At 36.5% G+C, this 18,822-nt stretch overlaps 2 protein-coding genes across 4 annotated transcripts; both read right to left on the reverse strand.

Moving 5' to 3' along the window:
• Positions 1-1,228: 1,228 nt before the first annotated feature.
• Positions 1,229-3,703, reverse strand: LOC133526165 (enoyl-[acyl-carrier-protein] reductase, mitochondrial). The gene is made up of 2 exons (XM_061862651.1): positions 2,382-3,703; positions 1,229-2,184 (listed from the first exon to the last, which is right to left on the reverse strand). Exons 1-2 carry the CDS (start codon positions 2,611-2,613, stop codon positions 1,331-1,333), a joined length of 1,086 nt encoding a protein of 361 aa, XP_061718635.1. The 5' UTR covers positions 2,614-3,703; the 3' UTR covers positions 1,229-1,330.
• Positions 3,704-5,592: 1,889 nt separating this feature from the next.
• LOC133526438 (uncharacterized) lies at positions 5,593-16,617 on the reverse strand. Of its 3 annotated transcripts, none has more exons than XM_061863068.1 (8): positions 16,459-16,617; positions 12,627-12,701; positions 10,213-10,416; positions 9,135-9,254; positions 8,108-8,252; positions 7,524-7,677; positions 6,082-6,157; positions 5,593-5,882 (listed from the first exon to the last, which is right to left on the reverse strand). In XM_061863068.1, the coding sequence occupies exons 1-8, from the start codon at positions 16,464-16,466 to the stop codon at positions 5,678-5,680; spliced, it is 987 nt and encodes a 328-aa protein (XP_061719052.1). In that variant the 5' UTR covers positions 16,467-16,617; the 3' UTR covers positions 5,593-5,677. The 3 variants fall into 3 exon arrangements, with proteins under 3 accessions (XP_061719052.1, XP_061719051.1, XP_061719053.1); XM_061863067.1 differs by having other exon boundaries at positions 5,593-5,885; positions 16,459-16,616; XM_061863069.1 differs by lacking the exon at positions 9,135-9,254 and having other exon boundaries at positions 5,593-5,885.
• Between the last annotated feature and the right edge of the window lie 2,205 nt (positions 16,618-18,822).

Below are 18,822 nucleotides of genomic sequence, written 5' to 3' on the forward strand. Positions count from 1 at the left end.
TTATTTTCTTTAAAATGAAGTTTTCGAAATTCAAATGACAAGGACGCATTCAACTACATACGACTTATTGGTTGGGTCAGTTCAGTACATAGCTACGCTCTTAAATCAATGTAAAATCGAACACATAATTAAGGGTCGAAAATGCTTCACAATAACATGTATTCCTGAGAGCATAGTCATAATACTTAAGCATTACAGGTTCATAGATAGGTGCTCTAAACTTCCTCATTACTATCAGCTCTTGTATATATTTATATGTGAATTCTTTTTCTACACTTGTTGTATTCTGATCCCAATTAGACAATAGGAACCTGTGAAACCAAACATCATTGCGCATGTATTGGTTTACCGGTTGGCAGTATGCCCCTCCATAGTATACCATGTCTCCGCAGCGTTCAAGAAGCATGAGCATAACATCTTCATATCTCCCTCCTATACAATTAAGTGCTAATGTTGGTCGCTGAAAACTTAGACCACAACATGCCAATTCTTCAGCTTCTTCAAGGGTATAAACTTTTGTAGCACCTAAACTTAACAAGTGTTCTTTCACAGATTCATACCCACAGTGATTTGCAACAATATTGAGTGTGTTAACTCCCATGGCTTTGCAAATCTGTATGACACTTTGCCCGATAGCACTATTAGCACCATTTTGAACAATAGATTGTCCAGGACATAGTTTTTCTTGCTTGAAGTCATGTAGCAACCTGTAGGCAGTAACAGGTGCTACTGTAAGCATACTTGCTTCAGCTAAAGGTATGTTAGGAGGAACTTTATGGACATCAGTTTCATTGTAAATACCATAGTATCTCCATGATCCTAGTTGTCGGGAAGATAGGACTACTCTATGGCCCGGCTCTACATAGGTCACTTTACGGCCAATTTCCATCACATCACCAACACCTTCATCTCCAGGCACATGGGGCAAGCAGGGCAAATCTGGATGCACTCCTGAAAAAGAAGTAATATAATCAGTACAAGTCACTAGTAATGCAATAAATTTGCTGGTTGAGGTGAGCACTGTACTTTTTAATGATAGTTTTGCTGGGCAGTGTCTCAGTTAAAATTGGGCCAAAACCTATACTTATCTCATTTATTAGGGTGATAATGCCTTCAGGTGGAAGAAATTTCTACCTAATTTTCAGTGACACCACAGAAACTCCATTTTCTCTGCAGGCACTTCACATTTTAAAACTATTTGAACTATGACTATAAATAAACAAAAATGTAAAAATAATCAATTTTATTTAAACAAGCTTATGGTGAAACATAAATTATGCCTTGTGTGTTACTTACACAACATAAACTAAATAAACATATACTTAAAGGTCTAACTAAAATCTAAGATATATTTGCATCCAGTGAATCCTTTTGATGATAGGGCATTGCCAATGGCTTCCTGGAAGTTGTCAAATTTGACCAGCTTATGAACTGGACCTTTCAATTTCTTGTCACACATCAAATTAACAATATCACACATCATTTCTTCTTTAGCTGCCTTATCAGCCTTTTCATTCCATTTTGTCATCCAAAATCCACAGAAAGACAAGTTCTTGAAAATAAATGCAGAAGTTGGAATTGTGACAGGTTCCCGAGACATGCCTCCATAGGTCACCATGGTACCAGAATGTTCCAAGTGCCTTAACAAGTCTGTGGTACTCTTTCCACCCACACAATTAAGAGCCAAAGTAGGTTTGGCAACAACCTTTTCTTTGAATATAGTTGTGGTTCTTAATTCCTCTTCTGTGAGTACATGGGTAGCCCCAAGGCCCTCCAGAAATTTCTTTAGATCATCTATGTCAGGCCTCTTTCTAACAACAGCAATATTTTTCACACCCCATGCCTTACATAGTTGGATGACATTTTGTCCACAGGCACCATTGGCCCCATTTTGGATAACAACCAGTCCATTTCTGACTGGTTTAAAATCAGTCAGCATTCTGTATGCCGTGCAGGGATTGACCGTGAGTGTGGCGGCCTCAACTAGGCCTAGATTATCTGGGACAACTCTGACTACATCTTTAGAGAATGTGGCGTAATTCCTCCAAGTTCCCTGAACAGGTTTTGTCACAATAATCTTGTTTCCTGGACAAATGCCTTCAACTTTTTTGCCAACATCTTCTACAATTCCCACACCTTCGTTACCTGCAATTGATGGCAGATCAACCTTGACTGGATACTTTCCTACAACAACATAAAAATGTCATGACATTATGTGATGTAAGGCAGCCAACTAAATGCTTAAATGAATACAAAACAAAAAGGAAAATACCTTACGTTTTCTCTTCATGCAACAAAAATACAACAAAGTAAAAAACGACACCACAAAAAGCACTTTATGAAAATATGCACATAACACCTTAAACTGTTTACTGTAATACCTTGTATGGTGTTTATATCGGCAGGGTTGACCGGGGCAGCTAGCATTCTGACGAGCACTTCCAGATCCCCTAGCTGTGGTATAGCAGCTTCCCGGAACTTCACAACACACAAAGGATCTCCAAACTGGTGGTAGACTAACTGTTTCGACATCATTTTTCGCACCGGTACGTGCCTTGTCGTGTAACATTTTGTCGTTTTTAATAAAAGATGTCCAAGAGGAAGAAGGGCCATGGCTTGCGTCTGTAGAATTACACAAAATTTGCAGCTACTTTTTACTATGATTTATAAACTTTTATATCATTTTTTTATCAATAAATCACGACATATTCGTGATAAATAAAACAAATGACAATGACACTATCGACACTTCACTGACAGCCATATGACGTTTAGACAACAGTGCTACCAACTTTGTATAAAAAAACATAGTTCCAGTCATTGATAAAGCCACGCATTCGAAACTAAGCCAAATAATTAGCATTTCTTTATAAAAAGGCTAGTTTTCTTCAATGTGAAAATCTTTCTGAGATTATTTCCACAGAGACAGCGAGCTCTTTCCACCCCAACAGGGAAAAAAGGGTCCCAAAAATAAATAATTTTTTTCGATTTTTTTTTACAAAATGTAAATGCAGGTAGGTACTTATACTGAAACCCACCCATATTGTTAGTACTCGTAGGAAAAGACGCGAACGGACGCAACTAGTTTATAATTTATTCACCACACCAACTGGTGAAGGCCCTCTTGATTGTTCAAAAACTGAGAAAGTTGCATTTTATCCACGCATGGGGCAAAGTAATCAAATACAAATTTTGAGTTGTTTTCTTGTTAGCTAGTAGAATTGACTTTTAAATGTTTTTTTTTATGACGTGCATTTGAATTTGTTTTTTTTTTTATATATTTCATAGTTAGTGTGCCTAGCGTTGATGTGGTGAAAATTTTTGTTTCAATAGGAGGCAAAGTTTGTTTACCCCTAGTGCCTTGAAACCCTCGCAATGCTCAAGATTCCAGTTCTCGCTCAAGATTCCACTTGGTATCTTTCGCTTGCTCGGGTATCAATATTAGCACGAGCGATTAATCAACAACTCTGACCCCTTGTAAAACAAATAACAATTTTTACACTATTCTCTATAACATTGACGTTTGAAATGCATTATCTCGGTTGACGGAGGCGCTTTACTTACCAAGTCAAAGCAAATACCCCTGAGCTGTATAATTTTGTCTGGCAATCTTACAGCACAAGCTCTAAATTACTTTTTTTAAATAACCTTTTATATTCAGCAAGGTAATCCTTCGGGTCGTACTTTTCAGTCTCGCCATCCACCCTGCACCCTATCCTGGAAAGCCTAAATTATTCGATAGAATACATACATATATGAAGTCTGCATATTTGTACAAAATAATCCGGATTTGTTTCCCGTAAAAAAATCTACTACTCAAGCAATCAGAACCAAATATATGTACGACATAATACGCACTAATCATAAATCAGCACTCTTTTCAAAAAGCATTATATGCATGAGTATAATAGTATTTTATGCAACAGTTGTATAAGAAGGGTCAAAAAAGGCGAGTGGCGTGAGTTACAATGTGAGCCGGAGCCGAAGGCGTAGGCGAACATTGTAAAGGAATACGCCACGAGAATTTTTTGACCTACTTATACAACGTTGCATACAATATTTTTCCTACGAGTCAACAAAAATAAATCTTAATTTAGGTAAACAAATTACAGCAAAAGTATATAGCCAGGACGCGCGAGCATACCTTGTTCCGCGCCCGGCCCGCGCCGGGCCGCGGCCGGCCGGTCCGCGACACCTCCTCGTAACTCATGAGGCCCTGGTACTTGCTACTTGCTAAATTAATTTTTTTGACAGTTTTTTCTCAATTTTGGCCACCGTAGCCTACGGAGACTAACAAGCAACGCTAAGCGGTCTTCGTAGTCTATGGGTGTTGCTATATTACGGGTGTCACATGCGTGTTTCTGACTTATGAAGTAATTATTTTTACTATGCAACCAAATGAATATTTTGTACGTTGGCAGCAATGCACTTAGTTTAAAACTGTATTCGTTTTGGTTTTGTTAGGTTGGTAGCCATTAATCGCAGTAACATTATAGCTTATAAAAGCACAAGAGCTTTTATGAGGAATAGACAATATAGACTTTTCTTGAAATCTTTTATGTATGTTCTTATATTCGTGTTAATGAATGCATAAATGACAGATAACAGTAGAGGAGTAGGAAAAGATATTTAATAAGCTTCCCACAGACCTTAAGAAACTGCCATCATTACCTTTCAAAAAGAGTTTGATTGGTTAGTCAAGCAATGCTTTTATAGCATAAATAAATTTTTACTAAGTTAGTAAATCACAATAATGTTAGTAATTAATAGTATGATAATAATGTAATAAGTAATTAATATTATGTTGTTGTTGTTATATAATAATAATTATTAAGTAAAATTACATGATATGGTAATTTATGTCACTTAATATCATGCTTTGTTTTTGTTAATAAATGTACTTTACATTGAATTTAGATCTAAGATAAGTACCTAACTGTACCGACTGTACTCGTAGAACCCATAACCATACAATAAAATATTTTTGATTTTGATTTTTTGATTGGTTGGTTATGTATACAGATTAAGTTTGCGTTAGGTGACAGGGGGGCTGGCTCTTACCTCGCACAACGCACTTTGGCTTGAATAGGTATTTAAGGGGCAATAGGTACTGTTTACCAGTTTGCCGGACGATATCGACCTGCCAGTTAGTCGTGATTGTCAGCTCTTGTGAATAACTGACAGGCCGATAACGTCCGGCGAACTGATAATCAGTGGGTCCCTTTAGTCTTCTCCAGCTCTACAGATTTTTATAACAATATTATAAATGCGAAAGTTGTCTGTCTGTTACTTCTTCAAGCTTAAATCGCAGAGTCGTTTTATATGAAATTTGGATTGGGGATAGTTTGAGTACCTACCGGGAAAGGATTTAGAATAGTTTTTATTGCGGGAATCATCATTACTAGTGGGTGAAATTTCACTATTGCATCCTCCGTGAATCTGCTGTAACTGTTTCTTACAAATAAGGGGTTGTCTTTTATGACCAATTTACTATTATCCCATGAATCCTATGATCTGTAAATCTGAAATAAAAATATTTATCAAAATCTACTTCGGTATGTCGTTTAGGTACGTAGAAAACAAACTCTCATAGGTAACACTTTATCGATTTATCAGCTACTTAATTTAATGATGTTAATTGTTATCTCGTTAATTTATATCCGTTAAATATTTATCTCTAGGTTGATAAAAAGTTGTTGACGCGCGTGTTTAAATCTTTTTGCTCGTTTGGCGCTGCGCCGCAGGGCGGCGCCTCCGGAGAGGGTAGTTGGGGCTTGGGCATGCGTATGCGTCGCGCGCGGATCAACTGCCAGCTGGTGCTGCGGCTGCGTAGTCCGGGGGAGACGGGGTAGTCTTCCACGTGAATGGGGACTGGCCGGAGGCTGCTGGAAAAGTAAGTAAATATATGTCTTTCGTATCCTTATACACCTAAAGAATTTGCAAGTTGTATTATGTACAGCGAGCTACAAAAATGCATACCCATATACTTTTGCAGCTGTTTGTATGTTGCAAAGCAAGGAAAATAACACAAAAATAGCGGTAAGAGCCTTATCAATACAGAAGAAGTTTAATAATACTTACTTATCTCTCGCTGCCGACCTCAAGCGTGCTGGTGCTATTACAGAAGGTATGTCTTGTAAAGCGTTTCTTTTTAAGCCTGTAATGTTGCAGTTGTTACATGAATATTAGTATAAATATATATTATATTAGGTCTCCGTTTCAGCATGGGAAAAACTATTTCGTATATATGGATGTGCTCCTCTACAGGTCGCATTTAGCAACCAATACCGATTCTCGTGAAACTGGTAAGTAAAGTAGGTTCGATAATTATATAGTTTTTTTTGTCGATTCAGTTATTAGACATTTTTCATAATGGGGGTTTGCGAGGTCTACAGCTCACAGAACCATAAGATTAATAAACCTACTTAAAAGTTTATATCTGGGGGCACGGTAAGACGAGCAAACCGAAGCACAGGGGCACTACCTACCTTTTCTCGAAGCGCTTCGTCGTTTTTTTGGACGCTCATAACGTGGGTTTGGATTACACCAGATAAACAAAATTCTCGGGAAATGATGTCAATAGTGGACTTATTAAGTATAAAAAATTCGATTGCAGAGCTGTTGTACTTAATTTTTTTTTATTCTACTTAAAAAAAAAAAAACGATTTTGGCACTGACTCACTCACTCACTGATTATCATCAAAACTCTTAGGGTACTTCCTCAAGTCCTAGGAAGCTGAAATTTGATATGTAAGATAGTATTAGTACACAAACTACAGAAAAGTTCAAAAACTTTTTTTTTGCCCCTAAGGGGCTGAAAAGCGAACAAACCGCTGGGATTCCGGATTTTTGGTCGCAGATTTCAGAATCTAACATGGTCCCCACCATGTTAGATTCTGAAATCGCCCCCAACCCTTTAAATTAGGGTATGGAAGATTGTCATAAACAACAACAACAAAAAAAAAGAAGTGAAATCGCACCAGAAACATTTTCATGTAAAATGTTGCCAAGACGAAAACCATAAGGCTCGCACTGGCAAAAAGTTATCAGATCAAACTCTACACCTTAGTCAAAATATGCTGCTTCGCCGTTTCGTTTTTACAACGCTATTGTATAATAAAAAATAAACAATAGTGAATAAAATTTTCACCTTACGCCCATGATGGTAGCGAAATGGCCAAGCCACATATTTTGACTAAGGTGTAGAGTTTGTGATATTAGGCCTTGTAGAATTAGAAGCTTGGCTCTACAGATCTGATACAGACAGTGCGACAGTGCGAGTGACAGTGCGAGGCTTATGGTTTCGTCTTGGCAACATTTTAAATGAAAATGTATTTGGTCGGTGGGACTGTATTATATAAATAGATCTCGGCGTATTTTGATGATTTTGAAGGTACCTGTTGATATTTATTAGATTCAGAATAATGGTCAAGCTTTGCTATATCGGCCAAGTGTAGTACAGTACAGCAGCTTGATTTATTTAATTTTTAAAAGTTCTCCTAATATACCTAAAATAATCTGACCTGAGTTTTTAATCTTGTTTATAAAGCTTCGGTCTTTCCATTTCTGCGAGCAAACTGGGCACACTGAGCGGCGTATGGACCATCTGGGAATATCATTACATTTCGACAAGGATTCTTTCGGCTGGAACGCTGGTATTCCTAGTGGTAAGTTTGTCTGAAAAAGTACAGGGGGTATAGAATCTGTTTAAGTACTGTTAAATTATATTACCATGGTATATTTATTTTGATGAGTTCCCTACAATAACTCAAAGATATTGAAAGCGGGTAGATCGCTACGGGATGGGGGTAGACCACACCACAATTAAACTCACAGTACATCAGTTACTCCGTGAAGATGGCATGAGCAATTGTGCCGAAATATCGGGAACTCATCAAAACAAATATACTTACATGGTAAATACACCGTGTTTAACAGTATCTATAGTGTAAATGACCATGTTAGTTGGAAGTCGAAGGTAATGGAGATAAGGATGGAACCTATGTCACATCGCGTTGAAATACGAGGAAAACACGAGTATAACACGGTTGCACCCAGTCTAGCGATGGCTCAGCTTCAATCCATTATGTAAACCACTTTAACAAACCGGTGGGGTGTCGGAGATGTTAAAGGCCAGTATTGAGGGTATATCCATGTCGCGTTTCGTCGAGATGCGAGAGAACCTGGAGCGTGACACGCTCCGCTCAGTGAAGCGGTGGCTCATCCCGTGCATACAGGGCTCGATGGACAAGCTGCAAGGAGAGGAAGTATTTTGTAGGTAAATATGGTTTCTGATGACGTAACTTTTGGGCGGGTAGGATTGACAGATTAACAAATAATGAATAAATAATTAGGAGAAAAATCACTCCTTTCGAAATCCTACTTACCTATGAACGTACGTGCGAACTATACCTACAAGATTAAGTTGATAAGATATTTATAAATATATGTACCAACTAATTGGCTAAATTCTATTACTGTACAGAACATTTCAAACTGCTACATGCTTAGTTGCCTATTATCATAACTGTTACATGTAGGTATATAAGTACGTACTTAAACAATCTGCAGAAGTCTGTTTTTAAAACAGCTGTCAGATTAGAGGACTCAGCCGGCGTTCTATTACTACCGTAACACTGTAATCATCTATTAAGTAGTTACAAAATAGCCTCCGAGCACATTCGAGAAATACACGATAATTGTTATATCTAATTACATATCAAAGTAACACAGAGCTAACATAATAACTGCCACAAGTGCTAGCCTTATCTAATAAAACTGTGAGAAAGTTTTAGTTAATGGAAGTAATTGTATCGAGAGTGAAAGTCGAGAAAATATGCATTTTTTACTAATGCGTCTTTGTCAACATGACTTTTTATTATGCTATTGTGGCAGTAGTGACTTTTGTTTCACGGTTTAGTTAGTAAACGTAAATCACACAGGAATGAAACTCCCATCAGGTGCGAAGCTGACGTTATCAGGGCAATGTCTTAGCTATGAATTTCATGAAATGCTTTTGTTTACATTCGCGTGGAACTACTTATACTTTTCCTTGTCTACGTCTCCTGCGGTCTACTCTTTAAACCATTATATTGAGATGAGGTTTAGTTAAATGTGTTGCTGTTAGTAAGTACTCTTCAGAAGCGTCGTCGCCGGGAAGATCCAGCGGCTGGTCCTGCGCCTCCTGCAGCTCGCGGTTGCGCTCGCGCACCATATCCAGCAACAATGTATCGTGCCGTCCCAAAGTACTGGTTCTGTGGTAACATTATTTATAATAAATGAATTTAAATCATAATCAACGTATGTATTAAAAAAAATTGATAATTAAACTAAAAACTTCAAAATATTTTTTTTTTATCTAGATTAAGGGACGGGTGCAAATGGGAGTACAATTTTTTTTCGCTATGAGTATAATTTAAACCTATCCACACACTCAGCTTCTCTGATAAACAATAACTGAGTAATTTTCAAAGTACAAAAGATCAAAAATTTCGTGAACTAGTATTGTAATAAACACGCACGCAGAAAGTATTAAGCGCATAAAAAAGTAAGCTGTATAGGAAATCTCGCAAACAAAATAAATAAAATAAATAAATAAATATTATAGGACATTATTACACAAATTGACTAAGTCCCACAGTAAGCTCAATAAGGCTTGTGTTGAGGGTACTTAGACAACGATATATATAATATATAATTTTTTATAAATACTTAATTACATAGAAAAACACCCATGACTCAGGAACAAATATCCATGCTCATCACACAAATACATGCCCTTACCAGGATTTGAACCCGGGACCATCAGCTTCGTAGGCAGGGTCACTACCCACTAGGCCAAACCGGTCGTCAAAATAGTAATATACATAGGTCATCAAGTACCTAATTATATATTTATAGCCAAATATCGGGCGCTGGTGTCAATCGAGGTCTGACTTTCGTCAGTTTGTTAATACGAGGTAAGTATTAGATAATGTTATGAATCTAGTTACATTTTGATCAGTATAGATATGTTCTACATACCTACATATAATATACCAATGTGAGTGTTGGGAGATTGTCGAATATTTGGAGCACTGCTGGCCTAGTCGTCGGCAGAGGTCGTGGGTTCGAATTTTTAGAACTTTGAATGTTTAGATGTTGGATTTAATATTTACCAGTTAATCTCGATAATATAAAGAGGAGTGACGGGACTTGTAGAAGCTTACACACATGGTATGCGTGCAGCTAGGGAACATCTCGCTCTGCCGCGACAGTAAGGTTCGGATCCCGGTGCTGGAGCTGATTGAGGATTGGTCAGGCTCGGTCGTGCCGGAGTCACTCAGCCGACTGCTGCGAAGCTTCATCAGCAGATCGTTATACGGGGTGCTATCGTTCTCCATAAATGAAATGCAACGGTGTTCTTCCTCTTTCGGGCTAGGAAAAATCGGGAAAGAATAATATAGTATAAGTAGGTAGATTTCATGCATAGTTATATGTGAGAAAGGATTATGTATTTAGAATTAAGTAACACAAGACAATATATTCTTAATATCGCTATGATTCACCGTATTGTAAAAAGCGTACTTTCATGGTCACCGGAAAAAAACAACAGGAACCAGTAACATTGATATCACTTTTACTTAAGTATGTAACGATTGTTTCGAGTTTATGATGATTTTGCAAACGTGGTCGTCCTTGCTAAGCTTGCATAGATAACTTGCTGCGCACAAAGAGTTGTTTTAGCCACAGTAATATATCAGGCTTAAACAATTACTGGTTTATACCTATAAGCGCGATCTTTATCTCTTTCATCTGTTATATGTCGTTCCAAGTTATTGGCAACAATCGCCTATTGTACAACATTACTCATGGCAACTTATATATTTGCAACTTTATATACATTATGACAGTAGTTTAGATTTGTAGGCCATAAACTATTAGTAAAATGATTTGTAGCTTCAATAGGTCAGGGAGAATCGGAATAAGAACGTGTTTACGATGAATTTTATTATTATACCACCAGACCGTAGAAAATTTAAGGGTATTGTCTGCGAAGTTTTACGGCCATCGACTGTTTAAAAGGATCGTGGCTGTGTTTGCTACTTTTTCTTCTCCGTGAGTCACGCCAACAGTGACTCAAGCGAGTCAAGCGCAACGCAATATTAGAACCTAGGTATAGGTATAAACATTAAACATGGTTAGATAAGTACAAGCAGCTTACGCCCAAAAGGCCTTGAATCTCGTCACGATACGACGCTTCTAATAACCGATTATTACGCTACCGGATGATGGAATCGACGAGTAAGGTGACACAGATGGCTGTTATGTGTAATGAAATGTAAAATTATATCACGAATGAAAGGCATGCGAAAGTCAGGTGGCCCGCGGGTGGCTTCTTGACCGTAACGTGGTAAACGTGAAAGTAGTAATGGTGATGATGCAGTGCAATATCACTATACAATATACAGAGTAAGTTCTAATTTCCTTACAATATTACGATACTCTGTAATGAAGTTGGTCGTAGGTGACATCATTTCCCGTAATAAGTACACTAATGAACACAAGTCAAAAATATTTGTAGCGAAGCCGAATGTAAAGCTGAACATTTGTTAAGCCAATGGGAATCTAGTTTAAGACGCGCCGCCATAAGTACCGGGCCTGGATGCGTCGAACGAAACGCAACTGTCGCTGTCGCACAGTGGATCGAAATGACAAAAAAATGTTGTTTTTTACTGACTTTTGACTGGACAATTAAAAAAAACGGGCACCTACTGAGATAAGCTGTTTGTTATTTTCTACTGTTTTTAAGTAGGAGAATAATATTCTAAAGGTTAGAAAGAGGGATCGGTAATGGTTTTCTTATAATAAGATACCTATTTTTCAGTTTCATACAAAAAAAAAAAAACAGATTTTATTTATTTCTTCTTTAAATAAGCTTTATTTTGAAAAAATATATAACTTTTTTTATTCCTTACATCATTTTCAACCGAAAAGCATTTTAATAGGGTTTTCAAAAAAAATGTGAATGTCCATTTTTTAGTCATTTCGATCCACTGTGTGTCGCACTAATATGGAAGAGTGATAGAAAGAGATGACTACGCTACGCTACAGAGCGTTAACGAGTGGCATGATAGCTAAAGCGCCTGAACACGCTATGCGACGACTAGACGTCAATATATAATTAGAAGCAGTATTGAGAATTAAATGAAAATACTCATCACAGAAACATCTTTCGTTGAAGACAGGGAATTTTCGAAGGGACTACTACCTTACTTCTTTCCTTTATAATAAGGCGAATAATGTAAAGATAAGTTTACGTTTGACTATACGTTTGACGTCGACAGTACACAGCAGATGGAAATTTTATATTAATTCAATTTGAATTCGACCTGCAGGTTCACACCACTGTAACGCTATCTTTTCATCTCAACTTCGTACTTAGGTACATAGGTATAGAAATTAGCATCCTTAAGGGGGCCCACTGATTAATACTATTAATAGTCCGCCGGACGGTATCGGCCTGTTAGTTGTTCGGAACTGTCAACTTTTTGGTCTAACTGACAGGCCGATACCGTCCGGCGGATTGTTAATCAGTGGGCCCCTTTATTCCTTACTCTAGTCTTATGTGTAGATAGGAAACTTACATGGAGAGGCGGCAGGAGTACAGTTGGGAGTATCGCGATTTCCACTCGCCGCTTTTCCGCCATGTCGACTCGTTTCTGAAATAAAATATGGTACTTTTAACAAAGCTGGCGGTACTTACTACTTATACCTGTTATGTTATCCGCAATTGATTACTAGTATACGTTGACGGAATACGTTCCTATTCGTGACAATACGTATGTGTATTACCCACAGTATTCCCATTCGTCCCCCCTTCACGTGTGCCGTTATATATGGGGCGGGGATAAATGGGAATGATTTATGTATATGAAAACCCCTATTCACCTATCATTGCCCTATATGGTTGACCGGTAGGGAATGCCTTAAGGCATTAAGTCCGCCATTTGTACTTATTTTTATTGTGCAATAAAGTTTAAATAAATAAATAAATATTCCCATCGGTGCCCGGCGAGGACAAATGGGAAAACACCGTGACTTACATAAAATTAACAAATAAATATAAACGTTATGGAACAATCTTACTCAAATCCTCCGACACGATACGATCTATATAAACCTTCAAGAAAAGAACATATTCCCATCTTCTATGCCGGCAACGCACTTATTAATAACCTCTCTGGTGTTACAGGGTGTCTATGGGCGACGGTGTTCGCTTACCATCAGGCGATTCGTCTGCTTACTTGCCTCCTACATCATAAAAAAATCGCCCTGGCGCCCCAGTAAGCTCAATCAGGCTTTTGTGGGTACTATATGGACGACGATATATACCTATATAATAGATAGATAAATACTATATTTAGTGCATTATATAAACAGACAGTAAACAAGAATTTACCGACAAGTGTTAATTTTAAGCCCGAAGCCGAAGCCGAGGGCCTAATTAACACGAGTTCGTAATTCTTGTATACCGCCCGTGGCACACACAATGTTTTTCATCACACTTGTGAGGAAAAAACTAAATTTTACGATAAACAATTCTTAAATACGGTGACATTTCGAACATTCGTCCGCCATATTGTCATTTTTGGCGGGTTAGGCATCGAAGACACAGACCTGCATTCAGCCACGATTAAATAAAATATTTATTTAATATTTTAATCAATTTAAATATTTACAAACGTACACCAAAAAAATAAAAAAATAAACGTCAGTATTTTAAAAATAAAACTCGTGTATATTTATTACTCAATATGCTCATGGGCGTAATGAAATTTATAAAAATCTATTACCCCCGTGGGCATACTATATATAGCTCTATACATAGAAGTTGAAGCTAGTGTTGGCCGAACATTAATTAGAATTGAAAATATTGAATAATAACCATTACAAATTGAATCGTAAACTGTAACCGCGGTTCAATTTGTAATGGTTAATTTTCAATATTTTCAATTCTATGTAATTAACTTTCGGCCAATACAGCCAGTAACAGAAGAATGCATTCAGCGTCGTGTTTCCTGAGTTCTTAATTTGTTTAATTTAAGTACAAATGGGCCAAATCTCCTACCTGAGCAAGTCTCCCTGACACCCCATCTACATAAATATTTTCATGTATTTACAGTCTTGTTGCTCTGTCGTGAGAAAACTAAATATATTTAATAAATAATACTATCGTTTGCTTGGTACAGCCAAATAGGTTAAAGCTTAACAAGCTGGCGCATACCTGAAGGTCATATGCCTTATACGAACAATAAGATAATACATACGTGGGACGAATATTTAACGATTATTGTTGTTAGTCTTTTGCAGTAGGTGTACTTTTAAACTTAAAAATAATCTTTGGAATATATGATAGGAATCTCGTTTGATTACATTTTTTTACATGCTCTTTGATTTCTAATTTCTAATATTAAGTAGCATTAAGTAAGAACATATCTTTCGCACTAATTTATGTCCAATTGATATGAAAAACGTTTAATGTCGATTGTATATAGTAATGATTAATCAAATAATCGTATATCTTTCGTCGTACCTACTCATAGTGTTTCTGCAGAAATTCATTTTTCAAGTCATTTTAGTTATCAAGCATTTTCTTCCAGATTAATTGACTAGCTAACACGAATTGTGTTACTAATTTTAGTATATTACTATTAACAACTACACCGGTACACTCAACGTTCATCCAACTGCGAATTGCTACTTGGTTAATAGGTGCTATAAGCACTGACATAAATGTACTACGTACTAGACTCGCTATCGAGAACAACTTGTGTCCGCCATTTTCGGCGTTTGACGTCTGTCACTAAGCTTAAGAGGCTGTCAATACCCAAAGCGCGCACACTGTCTATTTGTATCGGAGTAAATGAGATAGCACTGTCGCATGTTACTGGGCCTGGGCAAGGGAATAATAAGAAAAATATTTAAATAAAAAAAAGTGGATTATTAGTGTAATATTTTACTCAACAGCGGTTTAGATATAAATGTTTTGAAATTGTGATTTTAATTGCAGACCCATAAGTCAAAACAATAAAGACATAGAACCGTTTAATTGTGATTTTAAGACCAATCTTTGCAATTATTTTCTATCGAGCTGATTTCGTTCAATCATGTATCGAGTACAACCACGGTCTTTGAAATATAATTAATATGAACATATATTTTTCTTACTTGACTAAAACAAATAGTCTTTCTTAAAAAACTGTTTAAGTAACATCAATTTCAAGGACATTGGGTGTTGACAGCCTCTTAAGAATAATAGCTAGTCAGAAGCGAAACTGTTATGACAACTGTTCATTTTCTGCCTAAATACGTACTGTAAAGAATCTAGAAAAAAATATTTATTTCCATTAAAGTGTAATGATTTTTGTTTCTTTCGTGACACCGCCTGCAAAATTAGTCTTAAAACAGTTTGATGAGTACGAGACTCATAGCAATTTTGATCAAATCGTCCTTATAACATATTATGTTCTTTAAATATAATAAAAACACTTCAAAAATTACAAGATAACAATTAATAAGTATATCATTTTTGTGTGTATTAAAACAAAAAAATTTTCGCAGTGGATCGTTATTATATTGCTTTTATTATTTCTAGATATTATTAGAATGCGTTTTCATAACGCATAAAAGCAATTTCATATTTTTAAATTTTTTTTTAATTTTCGTTACATGTGTGGCATCTCGCTAGTGGTCGAAGACGTACTAAACGCAATGAAGTGCCGGCACTTCAATGAGGTGTGGAATCATTTTGTTGGAGATGCCGACTCTATGTAGCTCAATGGCTATAAGTAACTTTTTATATTACATTACTATTATATCATCAGTATTAAATTAATATGCTACGTACATGAACGTACATGCTAGGCTACAGTAACTTTTCAGTAAATGGTTTAAATAATCGATAGTTTATTTCATAGCACGCGAGGAATAATAGAATTGTTTTGGTATGGACTCTGGGGAAATTTCATTAAGTGCAAGTAAATTGGTTTCTTTATTACTCAATGATGATGTTAATTTGTTGAGTGCAATAATTAAAGTGACTGGACACAGTTCGCATAGTCACGCGATTCCTATAACGGATATAACGAGTAGTAATGAACTAACGTAGGTACCTTTCTTTTATATTATCGTACATTTGAACGCCTGAGACTCTGATCACGCTAACTTTGCCCTAACTTAGTAGTAAGAATGCATGTTACATATCCCTATATTATAAGCTCCATAATAGATGTAGCACTTGGCATGAAAACTTACCGTGGTCCGGTTAAGGTAATTGGCTAAGTAAACTAACGAACCATATGACTTAGTCCCCAACTTTCCACCATGAATGACTTCAAAGGTTTCGAGAACTAGCCCTATTGCATCAAATTTTTCGATTGCAGTTTAACATGGATGCAAAATAATTTCCGCACTTACTGTATCATTATGGCTAATGTGAGACAAATTTAATTGCTGTTATATACTGCTAGGCTTTTAATAACCCATTATAAAAATCAAGACATTACAAATGTCATATCAGGAGTATTTAGATTTACACCAACGGCCATGGCGAGTTTGTTTGGTTTGTCATAGTTGACATATCACAGCGACTTAAAGTGTATTATAACTTTTTCGACCTTATAATTTTTAAGAAAAAAACCGACTTCAATGAGGGAGACCGGTGAAAGAAAGATTATTGTTGATTTGGATTTTATGCAATGAAATTAATAAGACAGCGTCCTACGCCTAATTATGTAAAAGGAGGTAAAAGGTCACTGCACCCACCTTGACACATTTTAGATTTGCTGGTTGACTGGTAAAATACCCGCAATAGGGTATTCGACTGTATTTAATAATATATTATTGCAGAGATTGCAGAGGCCGGGAAAGGCAATTCGTGGATGAGTTTCGATTTTCCGACAAAGAAGACGAATCCACAAATTGCTGTTCCTGCCGAGGCATATATAGCTTTTCTCCAAACATGCGAGGAAAAAATGAGGTAAAATAATCACAATTTAAACATGAACCAGCACTCAAATCGAACCTTCACATCAAAAACATCAAAAACAATTTCCCTAATTTTTTAAAAGTTAAAGGCAGAACTATTCTGCCATTCAGTACCATTCAATATTCGCTCAATCAATATAATTGCGCAATATAAGCTGTATTTGAACGCATGAGAGCCCTAAAAATATATAAAAGTTATATAGATAGTCTTTAATTTTACTAAGCAGTATTCGCACGATCATACACGTCGCTGACCGGGTCGTGTAGACTCGGCCCGCGGCTATATTAATTCACTGTATGCGTTTTTCTTAGTGGATACATGTTTTTAAAAAGTAAAAAAAGCGGCCAAGTGCGAGTCGGGCTCGCCCATGAAGGGTTCCTTTATGACATATTAAAAAAAAACTACTTACTAGATCTCGTTCAACATTTTACCACTTTGGACACACATTTTACCACTTTGGTAGTGTCTCTCGCGCAAAATATTCAGTTTAGAAAAAAATGATATTAGAAACCTAAATATCATTTTTGAAGACCTATCCATAGATACCCCACACGTATGGGTTTGATGAAAAAAAATATATATATTTTTATTTTATGACGTATTAAAAAAAACTACTCACTAGATCTCGTTCAAACCAATTTTCGTTGGAAGTTTGCATCGTAATGTATATCATATATTTTTTTTTAGATTTTTCATTCTGTTATTTTAGAAGTAAGGGGGAGGGGCGGGGGGGGGGGGGGGGGGGGGACACACATTTTTTCACTTTGGAAGTGTCTCTCGCGCAAACTATTCACTTTAGAAAAAAATTATATTAGGAACCTAAATATCATTTTTGAAGACCTATCCATAGATACCCCACACGTATGGGTTTGATGAAAAAAGATTTTTTGAGTTTCAGTTCTAAGTATGGAGAACCCCCAAAATTTATTGTTTTTTTTTCTATTTTTGTGTTAAAATCTTAATGCGGTTCATAGAATACATCCACTTACTAAGTTTGAACAGTACAGCCCTTATAGTTTCGGAAAAAAGTGGCTGTGACAAAATCGAACAGACAGACGGACATGACGAATCTATAAGGGTTCCGTTTTTTGCCATTTGGCTACGGAACCCTAACAATACAGTAATAACTTTCCCGTCCGCTAAAACCATGTAGATATAAAAGTTAATCTTATAAGTCTGTGGCTAAAACACAACAATAATGGATCGATTTTTTTTTTATTTGAGTTTGACCATAACCAAGAACTTCCTGTACTATTTTTGCTATAATAAGTTGAACAATTCCGAGCATATTGGAGAAAAAGAAATCATTTCACACCATGCATGAAATAAAAATAATAAAAACCGGCCAAGAGCATGTCGGGCCACGCTCAGTGTAGGGTTCCGTAGTTACTTTTCCGTCACAATAAGCTAAACTGGAGCTTAAATATAGTAAATTGTTAACCAAGGAATGAAACGGTACCTTTCACGCGAGTTAAACAAATAGGCAAATCTGCATAATCAGTACCTAATTAAAGTAAGTCTTTTTACTATGAAGGGGAAACTTTTTGCGATAACTCAAAAACAGCTAAACTGATCATGTCCGCTATAGTTTTCATTTAATGTCTTTCTTAAGCTCTACTTCCACGATTTTTTTTATATTTTTTGGACCTATGATTCAAAAGTTAGAGGGGGGGGGGGGACACATTTTTTTTCCTTTCGGAGCGATTATCTCCGAATATATTCACTTTATTAAAAAATGTTTGTTGAAGACCCCTATTAGTTTTGAAAGAACTTTCCAACGATACCCCAACCTG

The sequence above is a fragment of the Cydia pomonella genome, chromosome 16 (assembly GCF_033807575.1).
Source record: "Cydia pomonella isolate Wapato2018A chromosome 16, ilCydPomo1, whole genome shotgun sequence".
NCBI lineage: Eukaryota > Metazoa > Arthropoda > Insecta > Lepidoptera > Tortricidae > Cydia > Cydia pomonella.